Source organism: Alternaria ventricosa (assembly GCF_023758065.1).
Source record: "Alternaria ventricosa strain BMP 2768 chromosome Unknown scaffold_31, whole genome shotgun sequence".
NCBI lineage: Eukaryota > Fungi > Ascomycota > Dothideomycetes > Pleosporales > Pleosporaceae > Alternaria > Alternaria ventricosa.
This window is the reverse complement of record NW_026055711.1, coordinates 164,195-182,437: the sequence shown is the minus strand read 5'-3', so window position 1 is coordinate 182,437 and position 18,243 is coordinate 164,195. Positions and strand designations below refer to the sequence as shown.

General features: G+C 54.1%; 6 protein-coding genes across 6 annotated transcripts; 4 read left to right on the top strand and 2 right to left on the bottom strand.

Moving 5' to 3' along the window:
• Positions 1-4: 4 nt before the first annotated feature.
• Positions 5-617, bottom strand: J4E93_010526 (uncharacterized protein; the record flags this gene model as incomplete). The annotated part of the gene is made up of 2 exons (XM_049348405.1): positions 5-515; positions 565-617. The coding sequence occupies 2 exons, from the start codon at positions 615-617 to the stop codon at positions 5-7; spliced, it is 564 nt and encodes a 187-aa protein (XP_049194476.1).
• A 693-nt stretch (positions 618-1,310) lies between these two features.
• SEC13 (GTPase-activating protein S13) lies at positions 1,311-2,315 on the top strand (the record flags this gene model as incomplete). Its single annotated transcript, XM_049348404.1, has 3 exons — positions 1,311-1,471; positions 1,528-1,977; positions 2,033-2,315. The coding sequence occupies 3 exons, from the start codon at positions 1,311-1,313 to the stop codon at positions 2,313-2,315; spliced, it is 894 nt and encodes a 297-aa protein (XP_049194475.1).
• Positions 2,316-7,688: 5,373 nt separating this feature from the next.
• Positions 7,689-8,972, bottom strand: J4E93_010524 (uncharacterized protein; the record flags this gene model as incomplete). Its single annotated transcript, XM_049348403.1, has 1 exon — positions 7,689-8,972. One exon carries the CDS (start codon positions 8,970-8,972, stop codon positions 7,689-7,691), a length of 1,284 nt encoding a protein of 427 aa, XP_049194474.1.
• A 1,246-nt stretch (positions 8,973-10,218) lies between these two features.
• On the top strand, positions 10,219-12,117 carry J4E93_010523 (uncharacterized protein; the record flags this gene model as incomplete). Its single annotated transcript, XM_049348402.1, has 3 exons — positions 10,219-10,583; positions 10,651-11,853; positions 11,910-12,117. 3 exons carry the CDS (start codon positions 10,219-10,221, stop codon positions 12,115-12,117), a joined length of 1,776 nt encoding a protein of 591 aa, XP_049194473.1.
• Positions 12,118-14,567: 2,450 nt separating this feature from the next.
• J4E93_010522 (uncharacterized protein) lies at positions 14,568-15,440 on the top strand (the record flags this gene model as incomplete). Its single annotated transcript, XM_049348401.1, has 1 exon — positions 14,568-15,440. One exon carries the CDS (start codon positions 14,568-14,570, stop codon positions 15,438-15,440), a length of 873 nt encoding a protein of 290 aa, XP_049194472.1.
• Positions 15,441-16,734: 1,294 nt separating this feature from the next.
• J4E93_010521 (uncharacterized protein) lies at positions 16,735-17,805 on the top strand (the record flags this gene model as incomplete). The annotated part of the gene is made up of 1 exon (XM_049348400.1): positions 16,735-17,805. One exon carries the CDS (start codon positions 16,735-16,737, stop codon positions 17,803-17,805), a length of 1,071 nt encoding a protein of 356 aa, XP_049194471.1.
• Positions 17,806-18,243: the final 438 nt, after the last annotated feature.

The window sequence follows — 18,243 nt, the reverse complement described above, 5'->3', positions numbered from 1 at the left end:
GCGCTCATCGCCAGCCGCCGACACGGCCTTCATCCCATCGCTCCTTGCGCTCTCCTCGCAGGTAGGCGATCTTTCGGCCCTCCCTCAAGCGCCTCACAAAGTCCGTCACTTCGCGGTCGCTAGCCACGGCATCCCCACCACCGAAACCTTCGCCTTCGAGGAAGCTTTCTTCCAGTCCCCGACATAACGCCTCTTGCTCGCCTACTGAAGCACTCAGCCTCTGATAGAGTGCTGGCGGACTGAACTCTCGCAGTGCCTCATCTTGTTCAGCCTGCTTTGCCTTCCACTGACGCTCCAAAGCCTTAAGTGATAACAAACGCGATTGTGTGCTATCTCGTTGGTGCTGGACATGTGCTTCCAGCTGTTTGAGTGACTCTGCCAACCCTACATTCTGTGCAAGAAGCGCCTGCAGAGGCGCAATAGATGCAGGTAATGATGGATGTGTTGTCTCGGGATTGTGAATTATAGCATTTTGCAGTTCTGGCGTCTGAAGCACATGATACAGGTCTTTGGTCCTACTCATACCTTAGTAGTGCGCTTAGCTACGACGTAGAGTTGGCATACGGTTTGTCCTTGAGCACATCAGGCAGCCAGCCATCGTCTGGCGGTTGAACCATCGGTTGTTCGGGACCTGCCTGCGAGTACTGCTGTGTATACGAACTCTGTTGTTGATCTCCCGAATACGATGATTGACCTGGCGGGGGTGGGGGTAATGGAGGTCCCTGTGATGGAGTTGCATTCCCACTTGACCGTCCTGGCTTTGGTGGGGGCGGTGGAGGGGTTGATGCATCGTACTGGTAGAAATTTTGCGAGTGGCGCGGGGAAGAATAGGCCATGATGAGTGATAAGTGGTGAGTGGAGGTAGTGGTTGCATGTGATGCTTACATAGTACCTGCGTAGGTGGTGTTGCCTGTGCTAGCGCGTCATTGGGATTCGATCTAATCTTATCTCATCAAGACCCCTGCAATGAGGCCACAGCAGCATCAACCAACTTTGGGGCACTGTGTAGCTGTGGACACGTCTGGACGCGCCTGCTCATACTTCTGCCTACACAATTCTCTCGCCGCCTTCAAACACCGCCTCGACCTCCATTTCATCCACCACCATCTATCGCAGCTGATCTACAACAAAAATGGCAAGCACTTCCCCACCAACGCGCCCAACCTGATCATGTCCGCTAACTTGCGACTGCCGCTGTAGGCCAACGTTATAGCGAACTCTGGCCACGATGACATGATTGTACGTTCTCTACACACATCCGCCTCTATCTTCACCCCACATTCGCACATCCCACACCACCAGCCAGCGCAATGGGCGACATCGACCCACCCCCGACCGATTCTAACGAGGTACAGCATGACGCCGTACTGGATTACTACGGCAGGCGGCTCGCGACGTGTTCTTCGGACAAGACCATCAAGATCTTCGAGGTTGAGGGCGAGAAGCACACACTGGTTGAGACCCTGAGAGGGTATGTCGTTCCCGAAGAAGTCATGGTCGTACGGGACTCGACGCTGACATTCATAGACATGAGGGCGCCGTCTGGAGCGTAGCATGGGCACACCCCAAATACGGAAACATCCTCGCCTCCTCTTCGTATGACGGCAAGGTCCTCATCTGGCGCGAGCAGTCCGGCAGCTGGCAGAAGATATACGAGGTCGCCCTACACACACAGTCGGTCAATATGGTCGCATGGGCTCCTCACGAGGCAGGCTGCCTCCTTGCCTGCGCATCATCTGACGGCAACGTCTCGGTGCTCGAATTCAAGGACAACAACTGGACACATCAGACCTTCCCTGCTCACGGCAATGGCGTAAACAGTGTTTCTTGGGCACCTGCCTATGCGCCGGGACAGGTCATCGGCGCAAGCGGAAACCAGGCAGGCGCTGCGAAGAGGCTAGTCACCGGCGGAACCGACTGCCAGGTCAAGATCTGGGAGTTCAGCCCTGAGAGCGGCAGCTGGAACGCGACACCGCTGTAAGTCATGGTCGCGAATCGACGATATGGGGCATTGGCTGACATTATACACCAGTGGTGGTCATGCAGATTGGGTACGCGACGTCGCGTGGTCCCCCACCGTTCTCTCCAAATCGTACATCGCCTCCGCATCCCAGGACAAGACTGTCATTATCTGGACATCATCAGATCTGCGCGAGTGGAAGCGCACCCAACTTGACGTCGACGCTGCCGCGTGGCGCGTGAGCTGGAGTCTGAGCGGCAATGCGCTCGCAGTCAGCACCGGCGACAACAGGGTCAGTCTATGGAAGGAGAGGCTCAGCGGCGGATGGGAATGCGTCAAGACGATCGAGGAGTAGAACATCTCTATAAAAGACAAAGCAGAGCCTGGGACTTTCTTGCAATACCCCGTACGTCTCGGCCTCAAATTCAGGACCGACCAGTGGCCACCATATGAAGACGACGGGCCGTGGTGTACTGAATACGGGTGTTACCAGTTCACTTACGAACAGTATTGATGTAAGAGCATAGCACGAGGGCATAGTGTGATGTATAGGTGTAACATGAGCGTAGCCTTCAATTGATTATAAGAATCGTCGCCTTGCCAAAGCTTTACGTGAATTGCAACAAGTCTTTTCCAATGGCCTCGCTCAGTACGTAAAGTGACATGCGACGTAGCTACTGAAGACTGTGGACCATGCCAGCACCCCACATATTGCACTTACGAGATGAACATACCAAAGGGACTGCAAGACGGATCAGAAGCCTTGGTCATATTAAGCCACATAAGTCTATTCAAGAGCGGGCGAATGATCACGACAGGAACACGGGGTCCTGCATGCGATTCGTCATGGCCGAGTGGTCAAGGCGCTATGCTCAAGAGATGCCGTTATCGACGGTTTTCTCAGAAGATGCCCGATATGGCATGTGCGAAGGGCGCTAGCTTCAGCCTCATCGCCCAGGTGGAGCTGACATCTTGACTTACATACCTACACTGTTCCACTTCACAACTACATTGCGCATCCCGATATAGTTTGTCATCTTCCGTAAGGGACGATTTCCGCTGCGGCTGTCTCGTACTGAGCTTGTGTCTGTCTTCCGAGCTTCATCGCACCTGCACGTTGGTGCCTTGACGCTAGCCTTCTACAGGACAGCTGCCTAACTCCTCACAAACATCATCCAATCGCGACCAACAAGTATCATTCTACAAACCTTGGGAAGGAATATAAATCATGGCGACAGCGGAGGTTTACCAGGAACCCGCTTCCTCTCCTCTTCCTACAACGCCATCACGTTGTCAAATGTCTCCAGCTGCCGCGATGTCAAGCACACCGACAACACCAACACCATCTAATCGTGCCAGCCAGACCACCTTCACTCCGGTGCAACTCGAAGCGCGAGCAATTCTCACGCACCTCCTCACACGCCTCTCTCAGCTCCCAGCCTCTTCCAACGATAACGACAAACCTCACCCTTACCACAAATACGCCCCCTGGATCTCGCACCACAGCATCGCCACTCTCAATCAATCAATCTTTTCCCTAATTCGTCCGCAACTCTGGCATCTCCTTTCCTCCCGCCTCTCCCTCGACGCCCTCAAGCATCTCGGCGGGGATTTGCGTCATGAAGGCCGCGCCATCTACCTCAACGGCATCTTAGGTGTCGACAAAAGATTGAGGATTTATGTCGGCCAGAGTAGCAATCTGCGCGTGAGAGTGGCACAGCATCTCAACTTTAGGTATCGGAGAGATCATCCGAGTCTGCATTATTACGCTCTGGAGTGGAGTATCTATAATGTATTCGGTGTACTGGCCGTGCTTCCCTCAGGTAGTTATGGCAATGCAGTACCGGGGATGGATCACCCGGAACTGATGTTGAATGTATTGGAGATGTGGATGTGTCTTGTGTTCCGGACGTTACCCGAAGACACCCTGAAAGAGTGGCTACCAGACGATGTGCTCGTCGATAAGAAAAAGTTGACGGCGAAAGAAGGTGTTGTGGGTGGATTGAATGTAGCGAGTCCACTTGATCAGGGTGTAGAGATGAAAGAGAGAGAATTTGTGGATTTGAGTGAAGAGGACGATCCCGTGATACGGGCCTACCTGAAGGAAATGCAGAGGAAGAAGGGTGATGGACTGATTGAAGAGAATGTGAAGGAAAGAAAGACGAAAGATGACGAAGTGGACGAGGAAGAACGTGCGCTGAGGAAGAAGATGTACGCCGAGAAAGCCCGGAGGTATCAGCGGATAGATACGGATATCGTTGTTCCGCAGTGGGTTTTCCTTGGTGCCATGGCGGTGGGTGTGGGAATTATGCTACTGAGGAGTAGTGGGGGACCGCAGGCTAGAGGAAGCTGGAGATGAGGTGAATGGCGCCTTCTTTCCTCGTTTTTCGTCTGAGATGAAAGCAACAAGGTCCACGTCGAGCATGTCAACGTTGGCGAAAGGCCAACTACTAAAGCGCCCCGCAGATGACCGTCAGTGGAAGTTCAAGCCCTAACATACACGACCAAAGTCACTCGCGAGAAAAGTCTCCAGGTTCGAGCGCGGAAGCCAGAAGAAGCGACCCGTAAGGTTTCGTCCGAACAAAATGCGATCGCTGCGGTAAGCGACCTAATTCACCAAAAAGCTGGTCACCACCCAACGCGTCGGGATAGGAGACATTCTACAGCAATTCGATTCCGGAGCAATCCCTACGTCGATCCGCAGCATTTTCAACATCACAGCTTCTACCGCGCCGCAGTGGCACAACTAGGCTTCTGCAACATGGCTCAAGACTGCTTGTGTGTCTCTTCACCGACGCACGATCTGCTGACGACCATGAGACTTCGAGCCGTGACGTGAGCCAAAGGCACGGACTTGTCCTTATTGCGCAACCAGAGCCCGACACCGGGCGGCCGTCCGCTTGGGTGTTGAAAGATCGCACTCGCTTGGGTACTGCGGATCTTCTGAACTATCATCCGCGTTATACCTCCCTTCGATCACCACGCGGTGCGTGCGAAGGTTCTAGTTTACAATTCAGATATTACTTCGCCAGATCTACTCATGATCACCGCAAGGCGTGCGAAGATGGGACGATCCAATCCAGGTATTCGGCATCGTAGGAGTGTACTCCGCTTCCCACGCTGAAGACGGATAGCACAGCACGGATCACATGCTTCCGAGCGGCAGGCAGTTGATCAGGCAAGGGTCATGGCAGGGGCGCCCTTGACGATAGAACAAATTCGAGGCCTTCGACTGCAGACCTCAAGTCATGTGCTTCCCTTCGACCCTGGCGTGACGGGAGCTCCGAGATCTAGAGCACAACGTGGGCGCTGGAATATTCCAGGGAAGACTCAAGACAAACAATGCAGGCGAGCTGCCACAGGGTAAAATAAGCTTCGGTCCGTTTCTTAGCGTGGCTTTATCCCCAGATTGAACATTGAAGGGAAACATTCCGACCGCGCCAGGCGAAGCGATGCCACTAGTACTATTCCGTGCCAACAGCCTCGAAAGGTTCAAGATACAGTCGCAACATCATAGGTCAGATTCCAGGGTTGTCAGGCTTCTCCGTTGATCATGGCCACATAGAGCGTTCTAGATAGGCGTCCTTCCCCAGGATCGGATTAGACTATGCCTTTCCAGGCCACAAGCAATGCCTCTAGGCTTACCAGGTCGAGCATTCTCAGGCTTACTTACTCACGGGGACTTGGAATCCGACATCGCCTAGAGGCTCTGCAGACATGCTTCCAGATCCAGCGAGAGCAGGGTGCTCTTCAGAGCTAGAGACTCGTCGGAGGCTGGCTGAACAATTCTTCACCGTCGTCCTACAGCTCAGTTCTTCCTGTTTCTGGCCACGACCAAACCTTTGTGGCTTGAAGTTCTAACTCGACGAGGAAGAAGAGGAGAAAGGTGGCTGTCGAGATCGTGCAGCTAGAGTTCAGCTCCTCATTTCTGCACTGCAACATACCGATAGCGTTGCTTCCACCGACCTCAAGGTGCCGAAGGGACTGAGTTCTAGAGCGACGCGAGAGGGCGAGGAGAGAATAATCTTGTCGTACAAGATGTATATAAGACGCTTTCGAGAAACGTCTTGTTGTTTTCACCAGAGCACTTTCTGCAGCATCTCCTCCATCGACTGAGCCTCCAACACTTGTACACGTTCACCATGCGCTTCAACAACGTAGCTGGACTTGCCCTGGGCCTCGCCATTCCCACTGGCGCCCTATCCGTCCCTCGAAATGTAGCTCCTGAGCCTGCTGGCAAGATCGTTGCGCAGTTATTCTGCGACATTATCGGTGGTCTGGTCACTGTTGCAAAGCAACAGCCCCAAGCCACGAGCTTCTGTTCTTCTTACCTCAAGATCCCTGTAGTCACAAAGACTTCTACGGTGACTTCCTTCACTGCGTACGTTAACACTACGTCCATCTCCACCGGCATGATCTTTCGCTCACAACAAACAGGACCATTACGGCAACTGCAACGATCACTTCGGGATCGACCACGACCACCGATGCAACCAACACTATTACGGCCACTGATACTGCCACTGCAACGGCGTCTGCCACGATCACCGAGACGACGACAACGACCGAAACCATCAATACTGTCGCATACTCTTCAATTACTGCATGCGCATCCCCAGGAGCTGTACAGAAGCGGGGCGCCTATGTCCCTCCGAAGAAGCCTTCATGCTTCAACAACTACATCGAAGGCCAAGCTCTCTCTTCAGCATGCAAATGTCTTGCGGTGCCTACCTCTAGCACGACTACCACGACAACCTTGAGCCTTCCCACCACCATCACAACTTCAGTCACAGTAAGTCGCCAGCAACTCGACCAACCCACATAATTCGTTCCTAATCAACACCTCCCTCAACAGGTACCCCTGACCGTCTTCGCAACCGTAACCAACACCGACACCGCAACCATCACAAACACCATCACCGACACCGCGACCGAGACCTCCACAGTCACGGAGCGCACAACCATCATCACAGGCACCCAACAAGTCATCGCGATCCCCACCTTCACCGTCTACGCCATCGGCGGCGACAACAGCGGAAACCCCATCGGTTATGCCGGCGGCAACACCGTGGGCAATGCGCCGGGTCTCAGCCCCGTCCTCCAATTCACCACCGTCGACAACAACAAGCTGCAAGTGCTTAACGGGCCGGATGCCGGGTCCATCGGCAAGACAGATCCCAATGCCGCGGCTGTGAACGCTTATGTTTTCTTCGGTAATACGGCGAATGGGCTGCAGGAAACGGTTTGCCAGGTTACTTACAATGCTGCGGATGGGACGTGTCCGTTGGAATGTGTGGCTGCGAGGGGGACGACGAGTTATGATTGTGGTGTTTATTGGAGGATTGCTAGTGATGCTGATGTGGGTGGTTGTTCTAAGTTCACTCCTTATGCTGTTGGTGGAGCTTAGACGCTGGATATGGATGATGATTAGTACTTGTTGATTGGAGTGCGAAAGGAACGATTGTTGGTTTTATAGTAATAGTACTATTACATGATATGCAAATCTACACACAAAACCTCTCTTCAATCGCGACAGCGAAAAAGCGAAAGGACACTCCTCTGTTATACGACAGCGAGGCTAACAAACGAGGTCAGGCAACAATCAAAGCCAAAGCTTCCATCCATCCCCGTAAAAGAAATCGAAACAAACATACTAAAAGGGCAGAACCGGCTGACACAAGTATATACAAACGAACCATCTTAACAATACCAAATACCCAGTCTCAAACTAGATAGCGGTGCGCTGATTACGATGCGAGTAATCACCGCGCTTAGCAATGGCTCCGTTTTCACACTTTATGCCTTCAGCCACGGGGATCATGATGACCTTCCCGTGGTCGCAAAGACCGAACTTCGTGCCGTCGGACGAGCAAACGACAGCGCCGTCGGGGGAGCAGGTTTCTTTGTCTGAACCTGGGTTTGCGGGTGCGGGTGAGGCGGGTGCGCCGGATGGTGTTGGTCTTAGAGGCGCGACGGGCGATGCTGCTGGAGACTGGCCGGTTGGTTGTGGCGCTGGAGCTGCTGCGGGGGCTGTGCCCGTGCCGGCTGCTGGGCCGGGTGGGAAGATGCCGTCGGTGTTGGTCGGTGAAGCTGGCATTGGCGCTGTGACGGTCACGAGAGTGCGGAGGGTGGACTCGGCAGGCTTAGGCTTGGGTGAGCAGGCGGACTTGGTGCCAGATGGAGCAGCTGGTGGAGCGGGAGGGGGGCTTACTGGAGCTGGGCTCGCGGCAGATGGAGGCGTAGCAGCAGGTTGGTAGGCTCCTGAGTCCGGGGAAGGACTAGCAGCTGGAGGACTGGCGGCTGGAGCACCAGGGTCGGCATTGCCGCTGCCACCACCACCAGCATCACCGCCGGTGCTGGGTTGCGAAGTTGCGCCAGTGCAAAGATCCACGAAAGGGCCTTTTCCGACAGATTTCACGTACTTTCCTGGGTTCTGGAACGTAAAATCACTGCTCTCTTTTGTCTTACCGCAAGATTGCGGGACTCCGAGATTTGCGACTGCCATATCGGGGAGAGCATCGAATGCGGTTGTGTCGTCGGCACCGCCAGAGATCGTAACCGGCGCACAGTTCATGTACATTTCGCGGTTTCCGATCTTGTTGAACCACGTCCACGCTGTTGTCATGACGCCGTTGGGAAGCTCTGGGGGGATATCGAACTTGAAGGTATTGTCGAGGCTGGGACCGAATTCGTCCAGGTTGGCTTCTGCAGATACAGGGCAGCCACCCTCAATGGAGTAGATGACTTTCCATACGGAGTCCTTTGTAGGCTCCTTGTCGGTGGTGACGCTGATCTGGCATGAGCCTCCACCATGGACAGCCGTACCAGTGAATGCAAGAGTCTGGGATGACCCGACCTTCCATTCGTTCATAGTGTTCACCGTATATGGTACGGCTTTGCAGGGAAAGTCGGAACCGGAAGCGTCGAGAGGTGAATTGTTGGGATTGCCGTATGGCACGGGACTCTTGAGAATCATATGTGCGTTTGCAGAGAACGGGGCCATGGCTAGCATGGCTGCCGCGGCGTAAAGGGTCGACTTGAAAGACATGATGTTTCCTAGACCAGCTGAGGTATGTACCGTGTAAGTCGAAATGTTGGTTCGGATGTCTGAAATCGAAATATGTCTTGTCAAAGACTTGTCGCAAGTAGTTCTTGGAAGAGTAAAATGAAGGTCTCGTAGAGTTGCGTAGTTGGTATGAATGTCGTGCTCGTATTTGCGATGAGTTGTGGAGGAAGAATAACGAAAGTCTTTAGTAGGCGCGATGGTAAGGACCGTGACGGCGTTGTAGAGTCATAATACAATAGCCTTAGTAATACGTAATGAACAATAGCTTCACAATGAGACAAAGCTGGGAGGTTATATACTTGACGTTGGGAGGTGAAGGTGAGTATTCAACGTCTCCCGGCAAATTAGCGCGCGCCATCGTTGCGCCAGCGCTGTGACCGTGAGTTCTTGATGAAGACTGCACATGCCTGAATAAGTACAGGAACCCGCGGAAGGCCCACCGAAGACATGTACTTCCTACCTTTCTTGTTTCATTAATTGTATTTGATTGGGTGTCCAGTCACGATAAACCCTAGATCCGTAGAGATATAGCTGGGATACACAGCGGCAAGAAATATCCTGGTGGAGACCGTTAAGCGCCACTAGTTACCCAGGCGGAAGGAAGGCATAACGCGTTTCAGATTTTCCAACTCTTGCCATCCATACTCCACTCCCAGAAAGCAAGCAGAGAGCGCGTGTGACTGAAAGACTTTGGGCACATGGGAATGGTGATCTGATGAATGTGGATGAATTGAGAGTGTTTATGGGTTACAGGGCGCTGTGCCGCAACAACACGTTCATAATGCGCAGTGATTGGTACATTGATCGTGTATGCTGGCGCATCAAAGGTATTGTGATGCATCGTGAAGTGAGCATCTGGGCAGGTGAGGTGGAAGGCAGACATTGGAAAGAGCCCCCAGCCCTGAGAACCCTGGGACGCTTGCGGACTAGCGGGTCTTGGCAACGTTAGCTGGACCGCAACCGCGAAAGCATCCGTCACCAGCCAGGGACGCGCAAAAGCAGTCGCAATTCGAACGGATTTCCCTATCGGTTGCAGTGCAGGGGTAATCGCGAATCGACCAGCCTTCTGACGGACCCCGTGACCCATTCACCGCATTCGGAGGCCCCATCGACATCGCGACGCGTTTAGTGTTCGCGAGCTCTGCTGAGCTTCCTCACATCTCCTACACGACCATCGACCGTGTCAACAGCCATGTTTACGAGTACGGGAAAGACGGCGCCGCCCCAGGCCTTCATGTCGAGTTATGCGCCGCGACTGCGAAGCCACGGAAACTCGCTCATCTCGCCCATTGTCCCGCCTTCGAATACGCTCCCTGCGCCGCGCGTGACAAAACGCGGAACCGCCGTTCTCAGCTATGCGGAGGATGCATACGATGATGACGATTTCGAGGATAGCGATCGGCCGCGACGTGCGACAGGCCTGCGAAGTGTACAGAAGATCGACCCGAACAGCGCAGACCACACGGCGCAAATAGCAGCGCTGGGCGAGGAGCTCACTGCGCCAGTTGACATACAAGGAATCTGGCGAGACTGGATGGGCAGGCCGAAGCGCACACTGTATGTGGCATGGTGGCAGGATTAAGCCATGGGACGCATCTTGCAATAGAAGGCTAACACACTGCAGCACGGAGAAGCAAGTCCAGACGCAGTCAGTCTTGCCTGTCACGTTGATACCGATTCGAATAGACATGGACATTCAGGCTTTCCGGCCTGAGGCGCCGCTGCCAACACCGTCCAACGCGCGAGAGTTCGGCATCAACGAGAATCTGCCCGCGTACAAACAACCCGACGTCACTCCCGCATACAGACTAAAGGACTCGTTCCTTTGGAACCTACACGAGGCTTTGACGACACCCGATCAATTCGCAAAGCAGTTCGTCGATGAACTAGATCTGCCGAATGACCGAAAGCCCCTCATAATCTCACAAATCGCAAATCAGATTCGACAGCAGCTGGAGGAATACGCTGGTGTTGCGCTCCACCCTCTATTCCATTCCGCGAACTCACCCGCTGTTCAAGGAACTAACGGCAAGCCCGCACTGCCGGCATCGTCCCGTGACGGCACCTCCACACCACAAGTACCAGCCACGAACGGCGCGTCGACCCCTATGACCAACGGCGTATCGCATACCAACGGCGCACAGACGCCAGCGGGCATTCCAAATGGCATCAGCGCAACTGCGACCGCAATGCCGTCTGAGGAACTTCACAACCCAGACGATACCTACCGCTGCATCGTCACGCTCAACATCAACCTCATGAACCGATTGTACACCGACAAGTTCGAGTGGTCACTATTACACCCACCAGGTTTCGCGGAGATGTTTGCTAAGACGACGTGCGCGGATCTGGGGCTATCGGGAGAATGGGTGAACGCCATGACACATAGCATCTACGAAGCAGTCCTGCGGCTTAAGAAGGAAGCCTGCGAGAATGGCGGATTAGTGGGCGATGGCGAGATCGACAACGATGCAGTGGAGCCTACAATCGGTGCAGGTTGGAGATACGACCAAGAGCATCTCTGCGACGAATGGGAACCGAAGGTGGAGATCCTATCACCTGAAGAAATCGAGAAGCGCGAGGGGGACCGTGAAAGGCAGATCCGACGACTTCGCAGAGAGACAGCGCGCTTCTCCTCGACCGCAAACATGACGGGCCAACCCGCCAACGAATTCTTCAACAACATCGAAGGACAAGAGAACATGGGCCGCGGCGAGCGCAGCAAAAAGAAGAGACGATTCAGGAGTCTGAGCCCAGTTGGAAGAGGCACGCCAAGCGCCGAAGGAGGATCCGGCTATGGCGGGCAGGGTGGAGGGCTCCAAGAAGGGTATGTGACAATACTGGCATTGTGCATTGTGATATTGGAACTAACAACAACCACAGGGAGCGACAAACATGGAGATGCGCACACTGCTGGGTCTGGGGAACTGCCGTCTGGGCTGTCCGCGACGGTCCAAAAGGCCCACGCACTCTCTGCAACAACTGCGGCTACCTCTATGAGCGAGACAAGAAGTTGCCGCCTTGGTCGGAAAATCTCTTCTATCACGAACGGCCACAACACGAAGTCCAACAGTACCGACCACAGCGGTGATGGACTTGCAGTTGTCTGTGAAGGGGTTTACTTCATCGGTGTTAGGGGTTCAGCCTGGATCGCAGTCATCCATCCGAACGGCATTTCTTTTCCGTGTCTGGACACTGCCGGTGGGTGTTTGATGTTCTATCGCATTTCATGGAGCGTGGCGTCTTGGGCTCGACATCGTGTTCATCACGACAGCAGGCTTGTAAAACAACGTAACTTTCTTGTCGCCTTACGGATTGCAGCATAGTGTTGCCTAATTGGCTGGGTTCAACTTCCGTCGTCTAGGCCTGTCTGGAGGACTTTGCCATTTTGAAGGACCAGTGCCATGGACTGGGTTTGCACGCACCGGCACATGTCTGCCTTGCAGACACGGGTACGGGTACGGCAGCGGACTGACTCCAACAAACTGGCACTGGCTCAGCCATCGAAGATGCGGCACAGCCCGGCTTTTCCCATTCCCCAGTCCCTCCATATCCCCTGTCTGTACACACACAAGGAATCGTACGATCGACAGAGGACAGATAGTGTATACTTACTAGCTGGCAGTGCATATGCATTCCTATTGTTCCTTCCTTCCTTTTCTTGGCGCCTTATTGTGTATTGCCTTGGCCACGCGTCCTTTTCGTATCGCATTCAGCCTATCATGACTCTTCTTGTCGATGTGGAGACTGGTATTGAGGGTGAGCGCAGAAGAGCGCCGGATTTGGGCACGTTGCGTGGCGCTGATGGCGGTGGGAGGGCGCTTGGGTGGCGTGTCAAAGCATCGTGGCTTCGTATTGAGAGGAATGCAGCGAGGTGGCTTTTTCTTCGGAGGAGTTCGCAAGCCATAGTGTTAAGCTTTTGTACGAATACGAGTTTGGACATCAGGTTTGCAAGACTCTGTTTTTAGTTCAAGATGCAAAAGTTGTCAATTGTATTGGGAAAGAAGTTTGGCTTCACGTTCGTATCACGAAACCGCGAAGGAACTTGTTCATGTGTGGCACCACTCTTCGACTCTTCCTATTGTCCCATCCCATCTTCCTATTGTGCACCCAAAGCGTCACCCACTGTTCACGTACTTAGTCATCACCCATCTGCATCCCCGATCATCATGACTCCCAGACATCCAACGCATGAGCCAACACACATGTCTCATTACACGTACATCAACGCTTCTCACACCCTAGCCTCACACCTCACGTGCTGAATGTACCCAGGTATTCCATAGATTGCGTGTTCAATAGAAACACAATAGCAAGCGAAATGGTGCAGGACCGATGCACCACCCAACCAACGCGCAGATGGCTACCTGGGTACTTGATCGAGGAAGAAACGACCAGCATAGATTTTACCCGGTTTCGTACGACAGTTGCACAAATGATGCAGGTGGGAACGTGACGATGGTAAGGTTAGTTGCAGAGAAGGAACGTGACAGATGGATTCTTGTGTTACACAGGTAGGTACCTACAGACCAATTAAGTCACAATCCTAGAAGTAGTGACATAGTAGTCGGTAGATCACGATCGCTATTTCTATTGTCATTCCAGCTACGGCAAGGCTGTACACGCGCGCTTAGCCGTATTTGACTATTCATCCATCCCCATCCACACACCTTGTACGTTCCCTCGCATACATTCGCTAACCCCAGACCTAAATCAAATCCTCCACCTGCATCCTCCAAATCCGCGGCCTATCATACCGTCATAGAGATCAACCAGTCGTTCCAAGGTTCCTTCCCATGTTCGAAAACAGTCTAGCCCACCGTTATTGAAGCACAATAGCAACAATGGATCCATCCCGGAAAGGCTCGGTACGCACACTCGATTGCCGGTAACGGGTCTAGACTAGAAGTGCTGCTAGCTATTATGCGGTAGATATGTGGCGCATGCTAGGTGTGTTTGTGTTGTCGCGCGTTTCTTCCTATTGTGCTAGGTATTGTGTTGGGTGTTTCAGGTGTGGGGGTGCAGGCTGCGCAAGTGTGAATAAGGCGGAAGGCGGGCGGACGCGGGAGGATTGGGGCGTCCACTGCAGCGGGTGGGTGGGTATATATAGGTTAAGTGGTGGCATGCTGAGGGGAATGAGGTTTGTTGAGTACGGTATTTGAGGTTTAAGGTAAGTTGTTCTTGAGGTACTTGGTGACGGATGGCTTTTGCTGACTTCGGACACAGCCATCGTGCAAACAAATCGAGGATACCAATACCAACTGGCAAACGGCATCAACGGCATTACTGCATCGTCATATCACGATCATATACCGGTTTATTGCATCTTCCTATCGATCTTCGTGGTCGCGCAACATCTACCGGCAAAGCGTTTAACCATCGACATTTGCCAGTACGGTTACCGAACTCGCATGACCGCCGCCTAACCCATCACACCAACATCACGCCACAACCCCACGATCACGATACCCACAGGCAGTGTTCTCCAAGACACGCAAAGCGATTCCTTGGCCAAATATAAAACATCCACTGATATATACCATGGACCCATTCCGCAACACCAACGCAGTATCCACCGCAAAAGCCACCACACTCCACACCACCCCATCATCCACACCGTTCAACACACTCCCAGCACACTCCTCATCATACCAATCATACCAAGAAGACAGTTCAGCACCTCCCGCCTACCACACCGTCGTAGACCCCACCCTCCCCATCCCCAACATGACAAACCCGTACGACCCCCAAGAAGAAGACTGCGACACGCAAGAAACGCCAGACGATACACCCGAAATCACAATCAACGCCGCGACTCAGATCCGGGGCCACGGAAACATCATCTCCATTGCTCAGATGGATAGCGTGAGGATAGCGAATCTCATTGCTACTGTACTCAGTGGTGAGGCTATTGAGATGAGTAAGACGGGGGAGGAGGATGATGCTGCTGGCAGGCCGATTACGCCAGAGAGTCCGACGACGCAGGCGACGGCACGGGGGCAGTGTACGTCTACGACGCAGGTCAGAGGCGTGAAGCGCTATTCCAACATCAATATTACGGTCAACTGCGGCGCGACTATCATTGGGGATAGGAATATCGTGGGACCGGGTTTGGGCGATATTGCGAGGCAGATGCAGATGGCGCAGAGGAATCAGGCGGTGTTGCTGGCTCAGCAACGGATGCAGCAACAGAATGCTGCTGCAGCGGCGGCGGTGGGAGGACAAGCACAGAGGATGTCGTCGCCACCGTTACAACAGAGAAATCTCTCGCCGAATGGAGTTTTGTTCCCGATGAAGCCTGCGACGCCTCCGATGAGTCGCAGTTCTAGTCTGAATAGCGAGGTGGGAGGTGGGGGGAGGAAGAGGAAGTGTGAGGATGGTGGGGAGGGGGCTGCTGCGAAGAGGCGTGGTTGAGGCACGGATATCTAGGTGCTCTATGGATGCAGGATGGCCATCATGGGATTTCTCTCCTTCTTCATCTTCGGAGCCGGGGATACGGTTCGGTGGAGCCAAGTCTTCTGAGATCTGGTTGGCATTCTTGGAGCCTCATGAATAACGAGTTATGAGTAGGAAGGCCTTCATGGCTTTGTAGGATAATGTTGGATATACACGATGGAGCTATAATAATGTCAACATAGACTTTGAGTGACTTCTTTTGTCTCTATCATCGTTCCTCCTTATTCCCGACTGTGGTCGAGTACTGCAAGGCGATACCAAGCCTTCCACATGCCACTCATGGATGCAGCCACAAGTGCATCGCTCCTGCTGCGCTAAGCAGGCGAGTGCAAGTACTAGATAAAGTAAGGGCGTGGCACAGAGTGTAGATGCAGCTGTGTGCGAGGGTGCAATATCAGCGAGATGCCAATGACGCAGCGGCAGATGATGAATAGCGTGTGAGTGGCTTGTGAATGGCTTGGTGTTCAGCCGCCTAAAACGTTAGAGGCCGCCGTCGGGGGTGTCGGGACTCGGAGTTAGCCCTCCGCGCGCGAGGTGCTTGATGCTTCGTGTCCTTTACGAGTGGTTGATGGGCGCGCAGGAAGCTATTGAGATGCGATGGCAAGGCAGGCATTTGGGATGCGGCATAGGAGAAGGAGAAGAAGATTAATAGAAGTCACTCGGCGTATATCAGAAATATCATCATCTTGCTGTGACGCACTCACCCGCTGCAGCGCCTCCGTCGACCCCTGCTTAGTGGCATCCCGAACGGGGGAGCACTCCTAAGCTCACTACCACATGGAGCGCCTTCACTCTGCCACCTCCAGCAATTCCCCGTCTCCCGCCCTACATTGTTAGTCTCGACGCCGAGTCGATGTGAATGTGTAGCACGTGAATCAACACAACCCCCAAACTGCGCCGCCCGTGTCAAGTGGGCGATTCGGCGGTTGCACTCGACGGTTGAGTAGCTCCCGAAGCGGATCAAGACCTACCTGGCCTCTTCTCGCAACGCCATCGAAACCGTTGAGCAGAGCAGCCGGTGCGACGCGTCAATTTCACACGTTACGACGCCCGGGCTAAGACAAAATCAATTACCTGTAAGCCCCTTTTCCCTCTCCCTATACTCCGTCATCCTACTGCCCTGGCCCTCTGCTCCCTCACCTGCCTGCCACTTCCACCCAACCCATTGCCCCATCGTACCGTGTTGACATTGGACGTCTTGCAGTAGTCACCACCGCACCCTCGAAGCGTTGCATACCACACGCCTTGCATCATGGAGCCGTGGATGAGCTGGGTCGTGTTCCTGACCATTGGAGGCGCCGCCTACTGGTACTACATGCACCAGGGCAACACGGCGGATACCCGAGGACGCTCCACCACGGGCAAGTCGACGACCAGCTCGCTCAAGGAGGCAGTCAGCTGGGACACTCCAGAGAAGAAGCCCAAGGCACAGAAGGCTGCAAAGCCCAAGGCCCCTCGCAAGTCGGTCAAGACGGCCGTCCAGGATGCCGGCAACAAGGCCGCCGCGACCATCTCGCAAGCCGCCCCCAAGCAGGCTGCCGACGACAGCGCCGTCGAGCCCCCCGCCGCCTACACCAACAAGGCCCCGAGCGGCAAGGACGTTTCTGACATGCTCGGTGAGCGCGCTGCCTCGCCCGCTGTCATGAGCATCAAGCCCTCCGAGAAGCCAGCCAAGTCGGTCAAGGCTCAGACACAAAAGGCCGAGGTTGCGACCGAGTCCAAGAAGCAGCGCCAGAACAGGAAGAAGGTCGAGGAGGCCAAGGCCGCGCGCGAGGAAGAGGAGAAGGCGCGCAAGGCTCTCGAGGAGAAGCAGCGTCGTGTCGCTCGTGAGGCGCGCGGTGAGCCGGCCAAGAATGGTCTCGGACAGAGCAAGCCCCCCGCCTCCAACCCCTGGACCGAGGTGCCCTCTCGTGGCGCTGTCCAGCCTCCCAAGGCCGCTTCGTCTGGTCAGCTTCTCGACACCTTCGAAGCTCCTGCCCAAACCGCTACCAAGACTGCCGCCCCTACCAACGGCGCTGCTAAGACCGCTGCCCCTGTCAGCACCCTGCCCTCGGAGGAAGAGCAGATGAGGCTCGCCATGGAGGACTCTGCCTGGACCACCGTCCCCAAGGGCGGAAAACCTAAGCGCAAGACTGTGAACGAGGAGCTTGCTGAAGAGCTCAGCGAAGTCACCACCAACACGAAGCCCCAACAGTCTGCCAAGCCAGTTCGGCCAACTGAAGTCATCAAGGAGAACAAGAACCCCAGCTCTCGCTACCAGATCCTTGCCGAAGAGTTCAACCCCAAGACTGGCGACGATGCCGATGACTGGGCTGTCATGTGAAGTGGGCAAACATGACTCAGCCAGCAGCTGGTCTCAGGACCTCGGGTACATTCACGTACCCTGGACGACGATACACCTTTCGATTTCTATCCTATTGAAGACTGTTGGCGCACGTGAGATCTTCAGGCGTTGATCTGACCAGCTCCAACTTTCATTACGATAGCATCACATTTGGCATGACGGACGAGCATAGCTCATACGACGGTGGAATTGTCCTTGTAAGCATGGGTATGGCTGGATCATCGGATGGGTTCCTTCCACTGCTTTGCTATCCAGGCCATGGAAGCATCGGCGTATGGGGTTGCATCTGATCTTATTGCAAAGGCTTCTTGCATTCGCGTCCTGTACTTCAATACCACATTTAAACATCAATCAGTACCCGACGCTTGAATAATGACTGTTGAGGCGCGCAGGTAGAAAAAGTAGTCGTTGAATTGC